The sequence below is a fragment of the Physella acuta genome, unplaced genomic scaffold (genome assembly GCF_028476545.2).
Source record: "Physella acuta isolate Inbredline_101_S28 unplaced genomic scaffold, ASM2847654v3 ptg000054l, whole genome shotgun sequence".
NCBI lineage: Eukaryota > Metazoa > Mollusca > Gastropoda > Physidae > Physella > Physella acuta.
In genome coordinates this window covers 115,735-130,745 of record NW_026731574.1, presented here as the reverse complement: position 1 = coordinate 130,745, position 15,011 = coordinate 115,735, and the positions used below count along the sequence as shown (strand labels likewise).

At 42.2% G+C, this 15,011-nt stretch overlaps 1 protein-coding gene across 2 annotated transcripts in view; it reads right to left on the bottom strand.

Moving 5' to 3' along the window:
• Window positions 1-15,011, bottom strand: part of LOC131946860 (dynein axonemal heavy chain 12) — a 67,800-nt gene that overhangs the window by 41,903 nt on the left and 10,886 nt on the right. For both annotated transcript variants that reach the window (XM_059307843.1, XM_059307851.1), the window contains exons 17-36: window positions 14,768-14,907; window positions 14,541-14,609; window positions 13,510-13,723; window positions 12,873-13,058; window positions 12,517-12,588; window positions 12,069-12,197; window positions 11,589-11,783; window positions 10,302-10,423; window positions 9,675-9,852; window positions 8,680-8,784; window positions 7,018-7,089; window positions 6,723-6,806; window positions 6,374-6,494; window positions 3,648-3,813; window positions 2,408-2,567; window positions 2,209-2,301; window positions 1,754-1,927; window positions 1,252-1,470; window positions 796-915; window positions 389-498 (exon numbers count right to left, since the gene is read on the bottom strand). In XM_059307843.1, coding sequence (XP_059163826.1) covers window positions 389-498; window positions 796-915; window positions 1,252-1,470; window positions 1,754-1,927; window positions 2,209-2,301; window positions 2,408-2,567; window positions 3,648-3,813; window positions 6,374-6,494; window positions 6,723-6,806; window positions 7,018-7,089; window positions 8,680-8,784; window positions 9,675-9,852; window positions 10,302-10,423; window positions 11,589-11,783; window positions 12,069-12,197; window positions 12,517-12,588; window positions 12,873-13,058; window positions 13,510-13,723; window positions 14,541-14,609; window positions 14,768-14,907 — 2,729 coding nt within the window. The remainder of the gene's footprint in view (window positions 1-388; window positions 499-795; window positions 916-1,251; window positions 1,471-1,753; window positions 1,928-2,208; window positions 2,302-2,407; window positions 2,568-3,647; window positions 3,814-6,373; window positions 6,495-6,722; window positions 6,807-7,017; window positions 7,090-8,679; window positions 8,785-9,674; window positions 9,853-10,301; window positions 10,424-11,588; window positions 11,784-12,068; window positions 12,198-12,516; window positions 12,589-12,872; window positions 13,059-13,509; window positions 13,724-14,540; window positions 14,610-14,767; window positions 14,908-15,011) is intronic.

Here is a 15,011-nt window from a genome sequence, read left to right as displayed (position 1 = left end):
AAATAAAAGTTGCAATTTTTAAACTAAAGATCGATATTAGTACTTTTTTGTGTAACATTTGTATAAATCACAACATATTGCCTATGTATACAAAAGTTGAAAAGATATTTTTTTAATAACTTTTCTATAAAGTGAACCAACAAAAATTGTTCTATAAAGTGATCCAACAAAAATTGTTCTATAAAGTGATCCAACAAAAATTGTTCTATAAAGTGAACCAACAAAAATTGTTCTATAAAGTGATCCAACAAAAATTGTTCTATAAAGTGATCCAACAAAAATTGTTCTATAAAGTGATCCAACAAAAATTGTTCTATAAAGTGATCCAACAAAAATTGTTCTATAAAGTGATCCAACAAAAATTGTTCTATAAAGTGAACCAACGTACCCGTGTCTGACTATCATCATCTCGTACGTCTGGATGATTTTCTCTTTGAAGAACTGGACAAACTGGAGGTTCTTCTGGTCTGAGACTCTGACCATGGCATCAAGGAACACCTGGGGGAGGGGGTGGGACATGCAACAGTTGTTTCAAATTTCAAAAAAAATATTTTATATTTTATATACAGATGTCTAATTTTATACCATTAAAGTAGGATCATAAAAACTATAAAAAATATAGACCTAAGCATGTTAGTTTTACCAGCCAAGCATTTTTTAAATACAAAAATGAACGGTAATAAGCTGTAAAGAAATCGGAAAATATTTAAATTTTTAAAAATTTGTTTCACAAAATTTGACATATTTTGCTAGATGACAGTTCTATAACAGAGGAATGACTGGGGTTCTACAGACCTTATAGTCTGCTTCAGGCAGCTGAAGCCCAGGAAACAGATCTGATATGATGCCAGTGAAGAGAGGGATGTCGTGGGACAAAAACTTGGGCAGGTTCACATCCATGATAGACCTCAACAGCTGGGGAGAGAAACATTTGGCATGCAGGAATAATTCTATTTGTTGCTTTTTACTAAAACTAAGTATTCTGAATAAAATAAATTATAGATTGAAACATCCTTGGCTGTCCCTTGTGACCCCACTGACTGGTTGCCCATGTGATCTAAGGACCAGTTGACCCTGGCAACCCCATTAACTCTAAGACCCCACAGACCGATGTGACCCCACTGAATCACTGACCCCTGTGAGCTCACTGACCCCTGTGAACAGTTGACTTATGTGATCCTTGTTGACCCCTGTGAGCCTACTGACCAGTTGACCCCTAAGACCCCACTTGACCCCTATGACCCCACTGACCAGTATATCCTCCGCCTCATCAGGGAACTTGAGCTTGAGATTGCCAGCAGCAGACAACACAGCCTTGACAGCTCTCATGCCATAGTCGTAGTGGAACTGTGAGGACAGCTGCTCAGAGCACAGCCTGTACGTGGTGACAATCTTCACGGCCAGACTTCTGGCGTCCAGGAACCCGTAGGAGTAGAGGGAGATCTCGGCAATCATGGCATAGTCAGGGACCTAAAACATCAGAAGGGGGGGGGGGGGGGAGATTTCAGAAAACATGGCATAGTAAAGGTTTTAAAAGTCCAAAATTTTAGTAACACAATTTTTTTTTTAAATGGAGAGCCAAAAACAACTTTAATAGCTAAAAAAGTTGGAACAATAAAATAAAATACAATTTTAATTAATAGTATGATTTATCTCAACTGAAAATTAACAAGACAAATTATACTTTTAATTTGCTATAATGTGACAACAATAATTAATTATTGTGCACTAATTAGTGTGGGAGTAAAATTACCATCATGGCGACCGTCCTGAAGAGAACTTTGAGATTATCTGGCAGCTCTGAGCGGCCAGCGTAGCCAGGATTCATCGTGATGCAGACGTAGCAGTTTGGGTTGAGGTTCAGCTCTGTGCCCTCAAACACAAACCTGTCCACGTGGGCTTGGACAGCTCGTATGATGCACAAAATCTAAGTCAGGTGAAAGATTTAACACAAAATCTAACAAGTCAAGTGAAAGATTTAACATACAAAATCTAACAAGTCAGGTGAAAGATTTAACAATAAAAAATTAGTTTGCACTTTTAAAAAATTAATATTTATGGTTGTTTTTTTAATTGGAAATTAAAATATCTAGGCCTATATAATATTTATTATTTTTTTTTAATTTGATATAATATTTTTTTTATTTTATTTTAAAATAAAAACTTTTCTATGAAGATGAAATCAAACAGACAGCAACAATCTCTCACCTGCTGGGCTACAACAGACAGCACCTCCAAGTCAATTCTGTTGAACTCATCAAAACAAGCCCAGGCACCAGCTGAAGCCAGACCTTTAAAAAACTGGATTCAAAGTCACAAAACAATTAGAATTACATAATACAACAGCTTGCATTAAAAATATTCCACCACTGTCAGTTTAATTTTGTAAGTGCAGAGAGTAACGCACCTTCCCCATAGCAATGTAGTCCAGACCATCGGAGCAGTTGAAGACCACACACTGGACGGCGATGGCTTTAGCCAGATCTTTTGTTGTTTCCGTCTTGCCAGTCCCTGCTGGACCCTCAGGGGCCCCGTTAAGGTTCAGATGGAAGGCACCAACCAGAGTCCTGGCCATGAGGAGATAACTCTGATCAGTTTTCTTTTATTAAACTTTCTAATCAAATATTTAATTTTTAACCACTAGGCTAGCTCTGTGTGCAGTACAGTCAGTCACTACCTTAAGCTTTAAATATAAGAGTGAGAGAGAGATTTTATCTTAAAAAACAGCATGTCAGTGACAGTATAGATGTTATGGTTGCAAACCTTACAAACAGTTCATATTAGGACAGCTACCTAGGGGGGGTCAGTAAATGACAAAACTACCTGAAGCATCTGTCAGTGACAAAATTACCTGTAGCATGTCAGTGACAAAACTACCTGTAGCATCTGTCAGTGACAAAATTACCTGTAGCATGTCAGTGACAAAACTACCTGTAACATCTGTCAGTGACAAAATTACCTGTAGCATGTCAGTGACAAAATTACCTGTAGCATGTCAGTGACAAAACTACCTGTAACATCTGTCAGTGACAAAACTACCATCTGTCAGTGACAAAACTACCATCTGTCAGTGACAAAACTACCTGTAACATCTGTCAGTGACAAAACTACCATCTGTCAGTGACAAAACTACCATCTGTCAGTGACAAAACTACCTGTGACATCTGTCAGTGACAAAACTACCTGTAACATCTGTCAGTGACAAAACTACCTGTGACATCTGTCAGTGACAAAACTACCATCTGTCAGTGACAAAACTACCATCTGTCAGTGACAAAACTACCTGTGACATCTGTCAGTGACAAAACTACCTGTAGCATCTGTCAGTGACAAAACTACCTGTACCATCTGTCAGTGACAAAACTACCATCTGTTAGTGAAAAAACTACCATCTGTCAGTGACAAAACTACCATCTGTCAGTGACAAAGTATCACCTGTCAGTGACAAAACTACCATCTGTCCGTGACAAAACTACCTGTGACATCTGTCAGTGACAAAACTACCTGTAGCATCTGTCAGTGACAAAACTACCTGTACCATCTGTCAGTGACAAAACTACCATCTGTTAGTGAAAAAACTACCATCTGTCAGTGACAAAACTACCATCTGTCAGTGACAAAGTACCACCTATCAGTGACAAAAGTACCTGTAGCATCTGTCAGTGAGTGGGGTGATGACCAGACGCCCTGAGTTGCCCAGGTACTCATTGCAGTACTTGACGGTGGCGTTGGTGATGCGCACCAACATCCTCGACTCCTCCCAGTAGTAGCGCAGCTGTGCCAGCCAGTTGAAGTCGTTCTCTGTGGCCACACCTGCACAACAACATTCAATACAACAGTTTCAGTTTTTAACCAATCTATTGTCCAGTTTGAGACATGCAATTTTTTATGAGCCGCAGCAAATTCTGTCTTCAAATATCCTGGCCAACTGTAGCCTCGAACTGCATGAAAATCTTTAATCAACAACCCAAAAAACTGTTCAAAGCTGGTGGAACTTAGAGGCTAGTAATTCAACTTGAGACCTACAAGAGGTCCCCAGAGAACTACAAAAGGTCCCAGAGAACTACAAAAGGTCCCCAGTCCTACAAGAGGTCCCCCAGAGACCTGCAAGAGGTCCCCAGAGACCTGCAAGAGGTCCCCAGAGACCTGCAAGAGGTCCCCCAGAGACCTGCAAGAGGTCCCCAAGAGACCTGCAAGAGGTCCCCAGAGACCTGCAAGAGGTCCCCAGAGACCTGCAAGAGGTCCCCAGAGACCTGCAAGAGGTCCCCCAGAGACCTGCAAGAGATCCCCAGAGACCTGCAAGAGGTCCCCCAGAGACCTGCAAGAGGTCCCCCAGAGACCTGCAAGAGGTCCCCCAGAGACCTGCAAGAGGTCCCCAGAGACCTGCAAGAGGTCCCCAGAGACCTGCAAGAGGTCCCCCAGAGACCTGCAAGAGGTCCCCAGAGACCTGCAAGAGGTCCCCAGAGATCTGCAAGAGGTCCCCAGAGACCTGCAAGAGGTCCCCAGAGACCTACAAGAGGTCCCCCAGAGACCTAAAAGAGGTCCCCAAGAGACCTGCAAGATGTCCCCAGAGACCTGCAAGAGGTCCCCAGAGACCTGCAAGAGGTCCCCAGAGAACTGCAAGAGGTCCCCAGAGACCTGCAAGAGGTCCCCCAGAGACCTAAAAGAGGTCCCCAAGAGACCTGCAAGAGGTCCCCAGAGACCTGCAAGAGGTCCCCAGAGACCTGCAAGAGGTCCCCCAGAGACCTGCAAGAGGTCCCCAGAGATCTGCAAGAGGTCCCCAGAGACCTGCAAGAGGTCCCCAGAGACCTGCAAGAGGTCCCCAGAGACCTGCAAGAGGTCCCCAGAGACCTGCAAGAGGTCCCCAGAGATCTGCAAGAGGTCCCCAGAGACCTGCAAGAGGTCCCCCAGAGACCTGCAAGAGGTCCCCAGAGACCTACAAGAGGTCCCCCCAGAGACCTAAAAGAGGTCCCCAAGAGACCTGCAAGATGTCCCCAGAGACCTGCAAGAGGTCCCCAGAGACCTGCAAGAGGTCCCCAGAGACCTACAAGAGGTCCCCAGAGACCTGCAAGAGGTCCCCAGAGACCTGCAAGAGGTCCCCAGAGACCTGCAAGAGGTCCCCAGAGACCTGCAAGAGGTCCCCAGAGATCTGCAAGAGGTCCCCAGAGACCTGCAAGAGGTCCCCCAGAGACCTGCAAGAGGTCCCCAGAGACCTACAAGAGGTCCCCCAGAGACCTAAAAGAGGTCCCCAAGAGACCTGCAAGATGTCCCCAGAGACCTGCAAGAGGTCCCCAGAGACCTGCAAGAGGTCCCCAGAGACCTACAAGAGGTCCCCAGAGACCTGCAAGAGGTCCCCCAGAGACCTAAAAGAGGTCCCCAAGAGACCTGCAAGAGGTCCCCAGAGACCTGCAAGAGGTCCCCAGAGACCTGCAAGAGGTTCCCAGAGACCTACAGAGGTCCCCCAGTGACCTACAAGAGGTCCCCAGTGAGGTCCCCCAGAGACCTACAGAGGTCCCCCAGTGACCTACAAGAGGTCCCCAGTTAGGTCCCCAGAGACCTACAGAGGTCCCCCAGTGACCTACAAGAGGTCCCCAGAGACCTACAAGAGGTCCCCAGAGACCTACAAGAGGTCCCCAGTTAGGTCCCCCAGAGACCTACAGAGGTCCCCCAGTGACCTACAAGAGGTCCCCAGTGACCTACAAGAGGTCCCCAGAGACCTGCAAGAGGTCCCCAGAGACCTGCAAGAGGTCCCCAGAGACCTGCAAGAGGTCCCCAGAGACCTGCAAGAGGTCCCCAGAGACCTGCAAGAGGTCCCCCAGAGACCTAAAAGAGGTCCCCCAGAGACCTGCAAGAGGTCCCCAGAGACCTGCAAGAGGTCCCCAGAGACCTGCAAGAGGTCCCCAGAGACCTGCAAGAGGTCCCCAGTGACCTACAAGAGGTCCCCAGAGACCTACAAGAGGTCCCCCAGAGACCTACAAGAGGTCCCCCAGAGACCTACAAGGTCCCCAGAGACCTACAAGAGGTCCCCCAGTGACCTACAAGAGGTCCCCAGTTAGGTCCCCAGAGACCTACAGAGGTCCCCCAGTGACCTACAAGAGGTCCCCAGAGACCTACAAGAGGTCCCCAGAGACCTACAAGAGGTCCCCAGTTAGGTCCCCAGAGACCTACAGAGGTCCCCCAGTGACCTACAAGAGGTCCCCAGTGACCTACAAGAGGTTCCAGTGACCTACAAGAGGTCCCCAGTGACCTACAAGAGGTCCCCAGAGACCTACAAGAGGTCCCCCAGAGACCTACAAGAGGTCCCCCAGAGACCTACAAGAGGTCCCCAGAGACCTACAAGAGGTCCCCAGTGACCTAGAAGATGGACACTGACCTTTGTCTGCCATCTCGAGGATGACATCTCTAGCATGGACGTCAATAGTGACCAGAGCGCCCAGCGTGATGCGTTGTTGTTTGGTCAACTTGCCTCGCACCAGGGCAACCAGTTCATTCATCTGTAAACAAATATCTATCAAAAACTGGCCACTTGTAAACAAACACCTTTCAATAACTGGCCACTTGGTTTTTACTAACACTACATTGTGTAAAGTATGCCCTTTAAACATGTCTTGATGGAAAGGTTAACAGTGGAAGGGTTAACAGTGGAAGGGTTAACAGTGGAAAGGTTAACAGTGGAAGGATTAACATTGAAAAGGTTAACAGACCAACAAAGAGTGCCAGACCTGTATCTTTTGCTTCTCGTAATATTCCCTCAGCCCCTGGGGTCCACCTGGGATGACCTCGTGAACTTCTCTTGTCCAGAAGGCCTAGCAAACACATTTTTAAAATACAAAAAATTAACGGTTACATTTTTTTTGTCGAGTTCATTAGCTTAGATTTATCCAATTACTTTATTTACATGTGTTCTCGTGTATACCATAATTAAATTGTTTCTTTACTGCTAGATCTACAACTGACCTGTGACACACACAACTGACCTGCGACACACACAACTCACCTGCGACACACACAACTCACCTGCGACACACACAACACCACCTGCCCCGGCCACACCTTCACCCATTCAGTACGTGGGGTCATTGGGTACGCCTAAAATAATTGGATATTATTATACATACATCAGATGACTTACATATTGAATACATAAAAATGATTTTTTAACTTTATTCATAAGACATGCTCAGTTGAAAACATCAACATTACAGTGAAGATATGGGATGATAAATTATCAACAACATGGTGAATATAAATGATGAAAAATATCAACATTACAGTGAAGATATGGGATGATAAATTATCAACAACATGGTGAATATAAATGATGAAAAATATCAACATTACAGTGAAGATATGGGATGATAAATTATCAACACCATGGTGAATATAAATGATGAAAAATATCAACATTACAGTGAAGATATGGGATGATAAATTATCAACAATATGGTGAATATAAAATGAAAAATATCAACATTACAGTGAAGATATGGGATAATAAACTATCAACAACATGGTGAATATAAATGATGAAAAATATCAACATTACAGTGAAGATATGGGATAATAAATTATCAACAACATGGTGAATATAAATGATGAAAAATATCAACATTTGTTGATGTCTGCTAGCTAACTACACTAGTTGCGTGCACTAAACACAACATCAAAAATGTTGTGCTCAAAACATTCTATGAAACATTTCAAATGTTCAAAAATAACTGAGTTAGGCTACATGTAAACTAACATACAGAAACTGAACAAAAGTTAACAAACAAGATTTTTGTACCACTTCTTCAGTGGGATTTGATACACACAGAAACTAAACAAAAGTTAACAAACAAAATTTTGAACCACTTCTTCAGTGGGATTTGATACAAACAGAAACTAAACAAAAGTTAACAAACTAGATTTTGAACCACTTCTTCAGTGGGATTTGATACACAAACTAGACAATGTTGCTGTGATCTAAGGTCAAAGGGTGAATCTAACAAACTATTTATAGTAACACCAAATCACCTTTCCTGGCTTGGGGCAAAGTTTTGGCTGTCATTTTAAAGGGAAATAATTTTAAAATTTGTAATCCAGCTTTTAATTAGGCCCATCCCACAACTTACATTTTAAAAGAAAATAATTTTAAAATTTGTAATCCAGCTTTTAATTAGGCCCATCCCACAACTTACGTTTTAAAAGAAAATAATTTTAAAATTTGTAATCCAGCTTTTAATTAGGCCTATCCCTCAACAAATTTTTTTTTTAAATAATTTAAAAATTTGTAATCCAGCTTTTAATTAAGCCTATCCCACTAACTATAAAAAAAATTCATAAATTAACACACAGTAAACAGAAGTAAACAAATATTGAAGACTGTCACTAAATCAGTGACATTAATAAAAGAAATTCTAATTTTAGATTCTATTTTAGATTTCACTTCCTATTTCAGTTTGATAAAGTTGTGTTTAATATTTATGATGCATTTTTAAAAACTTGTATTAAATTGTAGTTGAAGTAAACAGTTTTTTTTAAACTGTGAGTTAAACTGACACAGATAAATTATTTTAATATTAAAAAAATGTCAGATCTCACAGGGTAACCTTACAAATGGCGGACATCAGAGCAGTTTTTTAACTTCAAGACCAGGAGAGCACAGTCAACACAAGGTAGAAAAAATTGAATACAAACCTCAACAGCTCTCTCAATGACATCTCTGACTGACATCAACATGACATCTTGTACCTGAAGCAGCCACTTCTCCACCGCACCTCTGGCCTCGGACGTTGAGATCACCTGATGTACACAAACCATTTTTGTGATCAAACACACAATTCAAGTACTACACAAAATATCTCGGGTTTTTTTTAAATAAAATGTAGAGAATAAAAATCCCTTTGTGGAAATATTCCATTACAGCGGCAAAGTCTGAATTGTGCTAAAAATATATGTTAAAATGTTGACCATTTCAGCATGATAGATCAATACCTCAGTGCCATTGCAATTACCTGACTTAGCTTGATCTCCCCTTAGAATTGTAATTTTGTCAGACAGAGTTACCTGACTTAGCTTGATCTCCTCCCCTTAAAATTGTAATTTTGTCAGAGTTACCTGACTTAGTTTGATCTTCTCCCCTTAGAATTGTAATTTTGTCAGACTTAGTTTGATCTTCTCCCCTTAAAATTGTAATTTTGTTAGACAGAGTTACCTGGCTTAGTTTAATCTTTTCCCCTTAACATTGTAATTTTGTCAGACAGAGTTAACTGGCTTAGTTTGATCTTCTCCCCTTAAAATTGTAATTTTGTCAGACTTAGCTTGATCTTTTCCCCTTAAAATTGTAATTTTGTCAGACAGAGTTACCTGACTTAGTTTGATCTTCTCCCCTTAAAATTGTAATTTTGTCAGACAGAGTTACCTGACTTAGTTTGATCTTCTCCCCTTAAAATTGTAATTTTGTCAGACAGAGTTACCTGACTTAGTTTGATCTTCTCCCCTTAAAATTGTAATTTTGTCAGTCAGAGTTACGTGACTTAGCTTGATCGTCTCCCCTTAAAATTGTAACTTAGTTAGACCGAGTTACCTGACTTAGTTTGATCGTCTCCCCTTAAAATTGTAATTTTGTCAGAGTTACCTGGCTTAGCTTGATCTTCTCCCCTTAAAATTGTAATTTTGTCAGACAGAGTTACCTGGCTTAGCTTGATCTTCTCCCCTTCACTGCTGAACATGGCGTGGATGTCCAGTTGGTTGTCAAACTCCAACTTGGCGATGCCCTCAAAACATTTCTTCAGGTGAGGCTGGACACGCGTTGGGTCTTTGGTCTCGGACAAAATCTCCAGCATCTCGTCGTTTGACAAGAAAAAGAACCTGCGAGAAAAATGACAAAAAAATGACAAACAAAAAAATTATTTCATGACAAGCTTCAATGTACTGTGTCTAAAAAAATTGAATTCATATATTGTATGAAAGCATTTTTTTTTATTTAATAAAGTACTTTAGAAAAGCATGATTAAAGTATCATTTTTAGGTACAATGAATTTTAAAAATTAAAAATAATTTTAAAGTATTGGTAAATAAGGAAAACATTAAAATAACTGTGGATGACTATGAAATGCTAATTAAAATAACTGTGGATGACTGTGAAATGTTAATTAAAATAACTGTGGATGACTATGAAATGCTAATTAAAATAACTGTGGATGACTGTGAAATGCTAATTAAAATAACTGTGGATGCCTGTGAAATGCTAATTAAAATAACTGTGGCTGACTGTGAAATGCTAATTAAAATAACTGTGGATGACTAGGAAACAATACCTTGGGAAGAAAAGACGTTTCTTCTCTAGATAAGCGTTCAGTCCCTTGTTGATCTTGTCCAGCAGACCGTTACTGTCCTGTAGTTTGTCCAGCAGTCCTGGCACGTTGCATGCAACTAGCACCTGGCCAAACAACAACAAACATCAGCCATTTTGTTGGGTGTATTACAAAATATATAATTACACATAAAATAAACACCTGAAGTATATGATTATCTCCACACACACGCCTCTCCCCCACACACCCCATAGGATTTTGCCCCACCCCACATTTCACTCTAGGATATTTGCTGGTTCCCATTTCCCCCCACCCCATCTGTTGACCACCCCCACCCCCCATCTGTTGTCCACCTCAACCCAAACTGTTGACCCCCATCTGTAGTCCACCCCCACCCCATCTGTTGATCATCCCCACCTCAATTGTTGACTGCCCCCATCCCCCCACTCACCCTGGGATCTTTGCTAGTGTTCCTCATGATGTCCTTCCAATTCCTGCCCCCCCACCCCACCTCCCCACCCCACTCACCCTGGGATCTTTGCTAGTGTTCCTCATGATGTCCTTCCAATTCCTGCCCCCCCACCCCACCTCCCCACCCCACTCACCCTGGGATTTTTGCTAGTGTTCCTCATGATGTCCTTCCAATTCCTGCCCCCCCACCCCACCTCCCCACCCCACTCACCCTGGGATCTTTGCTAGTGTTCCTCATGATGTCCTTCCAATTCCTGTCCCTCCCCCCACCCCAAATGTTACCCCCCCCCCCCCCACCCCCCACCCCACTCACCCTGGGATCTTTGCTAGTGTTCCTCATGATGTCCTTCCAATTCCTGTCCCTCCCCCCCCCACCCCAAATGTTACCCCCCCCCCCCCCCCCACACCCCCCACCCCACTCACCCTGGGATCTTTGCTAGTGTTCCTCATGATGTCCTTCCAATTCCTGTCCCCTCACCCCATATGTTAACCCCCCCACCCCCACTCACCCTGGGATCTTTGCTAGTGTTCCTCATGATGTCCTTCCAATTCCTGTCCCCTCACCCCATATGTTAACCCCCCCCACCCCCACTCACCCTGGGATCTTTGCTAGTGTCCCTCATGATGTCCTTCCAATTCCTGTCCCCTCACCCCATATGTTAACCCCCCCACCCCCACTCACCCTGGGATCTTTGCTAGTGTCCCTCATGATGTCCTTCCAATTCCTGTCCCCTCACCCCATATGTTAACCCCCCACCACCCCACCCCCCTCCACCCCACCCCCTACCCCCCCCATCCCCCCCCCCCACCCCCACTCACCCTAGGATCTTTACTAGTGTTCCTCATGATGTCCTTCCAGTTCCTGTCCACCATCTGGAAGAGCCTGCCTTCCTCTGGCATCTGCTGCATGATGTCCTCCGAGGAGAAGATGGGCTCCAGATACAGCCACTGGGCCTGCACCTTCAGCCACTCGTCTATGGTCTCCTGGGTGTGCATCAGCTTGTCCTCCCAGTCCTGGGGAAATCAAAGTAGTGCTACAAATTTATTTACTGCTATCATCTACAACAATTTGTCCACTCAAACTTGAAGAAATCAAAATAGTGCCACAATTTTTTTACTGCTATCAACTACAACATTTCGTCCTCCCAAACTTAAGGAAATCAAAAATAGTGCCACAATTTTTTTATTGCTATAAACTACAACATTTTGTCCTCCCAAACTTAAGGAAATCCAAATACTTCACCAATTTTTTACTGCTATCAATTGTATAAAGTGAATGGATTTGTCTATGCAACAGACCTTCATCTCCTTCTCAAAAGGTTTAATGAAGGGCGAGCCTCTCATGGTCTGTGTCTTGACAATCTGGTCATCCAGTGTCGTCTGCATGTCATCAACTGACGCCAGGATGCTGACACCTGTGTCACGGTACTGGAAGGCGGGGGGGGGGGGAGAAAGTTATTAAATTAAAGGTAATTGAGTAAAGATTTTAAACTTCCTGTGGTTATTGTGGTAGGGCTAGGGGAAGCCTATGTCATGGCTGTGGATTATGGCTATGGTTGTGTGTATGATATCAATGTTTTAAAGCTTATATTTTGATAGTTGTATAGATCCTCTCTAAAATAAAAAAGTGCTACTTGTATGAGTGTTGTAGTGACCCTCCCCAAAAAAAACTTTACCTGTATGAGAGTTGTAATGAACAAATTTTTTTTTACCTGTATGAGAGTTGTAGTGAAAAAACTTTTTTTACCTGTATGAGAGTAAAGTTTATGGACTCCCATTCCTCCACCATCTTGATGTGAGCTTTCTCCAGAGAAAATTCCTGACAAAAACATTTTAAAACAACTTTGTTAAAAACTAGAAACTCATTCTAACTAAACAAATACACACGAATTGTTTAAACTAGTAACTAATTATGTGATGCTATTTTAATCAATTTTTTTTTTTTTAAAAAGTAATTTTTTTCATTTAAAGAAATTATTAAAAATGTATTTAAAAAAACAATTAATTCTAATTATAAACAACTTATTACAGTTACTAGCTGACCATCAGAATTTGGACTAGTTATCTATAAGTGAGAACACCAGACACATGTAGCTTGCCTACCTTTGAAGCAGACCCTGAGATGGTCTCAAACTGTTCCAGGAAAGGCTCAATGTTCAGCTTGAGCATCTTGCGCAGGGTGGTGCCTGCGTCAGGGGTCAGGTTAAAGCCTGCGATCTCATTCATGCGGTCCCAGTGGCGCTTGCGTATGCCGGGGTTGCACATGATGGCAATCACTGGAATCACTTCCTGTTTCAAGAAATCAAAAGTTTGTCAGCCTGTTGTAAACTTTCATTACCTGCTTTTTGTTTGCTGATTTAAAGTTTGAGACCCACTGAAGTATCACAACATAAAGTTTGAGGTGATTGAGTAAGCTTGGTCAGCTTAGAATAAATTTAATATTTTTTAAAAATGTGTATTTTGATGATGTAAGCTTTGTGGGAGAATCTTAGCAGACACCTATGATAAAATAGTTGATAAAGATTTTGTTTGCCCTAAAAGAACTCCAGTGGGAGCCTTGTATTATTTGATTAAACTTGGTGAGATCTTAGCTATCCACCAAGTAAGCCCCCCCCCCCTCCACCCAACACCAAGGTTTGGAAATGATCTAGCTGGCAGACTTCTAACTGACAAAAACATTCAAAGGTTCAAGATCACCCAAGTAAAGGGCAGCCACTGGTGTATGGTAAGTGACCTTCACCTTGAACTGTCTGATGGCCTCCATGGTTGTGTTGATGATGTTGATGGCCTCTGGGATTCTCAAGGCCTCCTCCTCCTCTGGTTCTGTTGACGGCGCCTCCCCATCCTCGTCCTGCAGCCTCTTCTTCTTCTTCTTCTCCCTCTCCATCTCCTCCTTCTCTAGCTGCATCTTCTTCACCTTCTGGTTGAAAACTTTCTGGGTCTTAAACAGGTCTCTGGAGGTAGAAAGATATCATCAAATTACCTCTGTAGGTAAAGGGAATCATTCAAATGTATATCCTCATGATTTGATTGTATTGTGAATTATGTTTAGTTTTAAATAACAATAATATTTTTATAAATCTCAAATTTCATAAGATTTATGTGAGATGTGGGTAAAAAATATCACATTCTAGCATATAAACTAACAAGAAACTTTACCATGGCCACAAACTAACAAGAAACTCTACCATGGCCACAAACTAACAAGAAACTTTACCATGGCCACAAACTAACAAGAAACTCTACCATGGCCACAAACTAACTCTACCATGGCCACAAACTAACAAGAAACTCCACCATGGCCACAAACTAACAAGAAACTCCACCATGGCCACAAACTAACAAGAAACTCCACCATGGCCACAAACTAACAAGAAACTTTACCATGGCCACAAACTAACAAGAAACTCCACCATGGCCACAAACTAACAAGAAACTCCACCATAGCCACAAACTAACAAGAAACTCCACCATAGCCACAAACTAACAAGAAACTCCACCATAGCCACAAACTAACAAGAAACTCCACCATGGCCACAAACTAACAAGAAACTCCACCATGGCCACAAACTAACAAGAAACTCCACCATGGCCACAAACTAACTCCACCATGGCCACAAACTAACAAGAAACTCTACCATGGCCACAAACTAACAAGAAACTCCACCATAGCCACAAACTAACAAGAAACTCCACCATAGCCACAAACTAACAAGAAACTCCACCATAGCCACAAACTAACAAGAAACTCCACCATGGCCACAAAATTACCTGTAGAACTCATCCACCTCTGACTCTATAGCCTCAGCATTTTGCTCAAGAAAAGCTCCATCCATTGTCCTAAGGAAGAGAGAAAAAATTATTTACTCTAAATCTTGTACTTTAAAGCTGTGTAAAAAACATGAAATGAAAAGGTCACACAGTTAAATCAACAGCAACAAACAGTCACTAGTGAGTTAAAAACCTGAAACAGCAAATTGTGTGAAACAAATATTTACTTTTTCTCAGCTCTCTGCCACTTGGAGATGACAGTGAACAACCTTAAGAATGGATCGAGGGAGGAGCTGATGTCCTCGATGTCTGGATATGTGGATATTGGATACTTGTACAGTTGCTCCTCTTTGTTTATCCAGTTGACCTGGGAGAAAATTATCACAAATAAAAATATCATTTCTGTCACAAATAGAAATCTAAACTTTCCAATCACAAATAAAAATCTAAACTTTCCAATCACAAATTAAA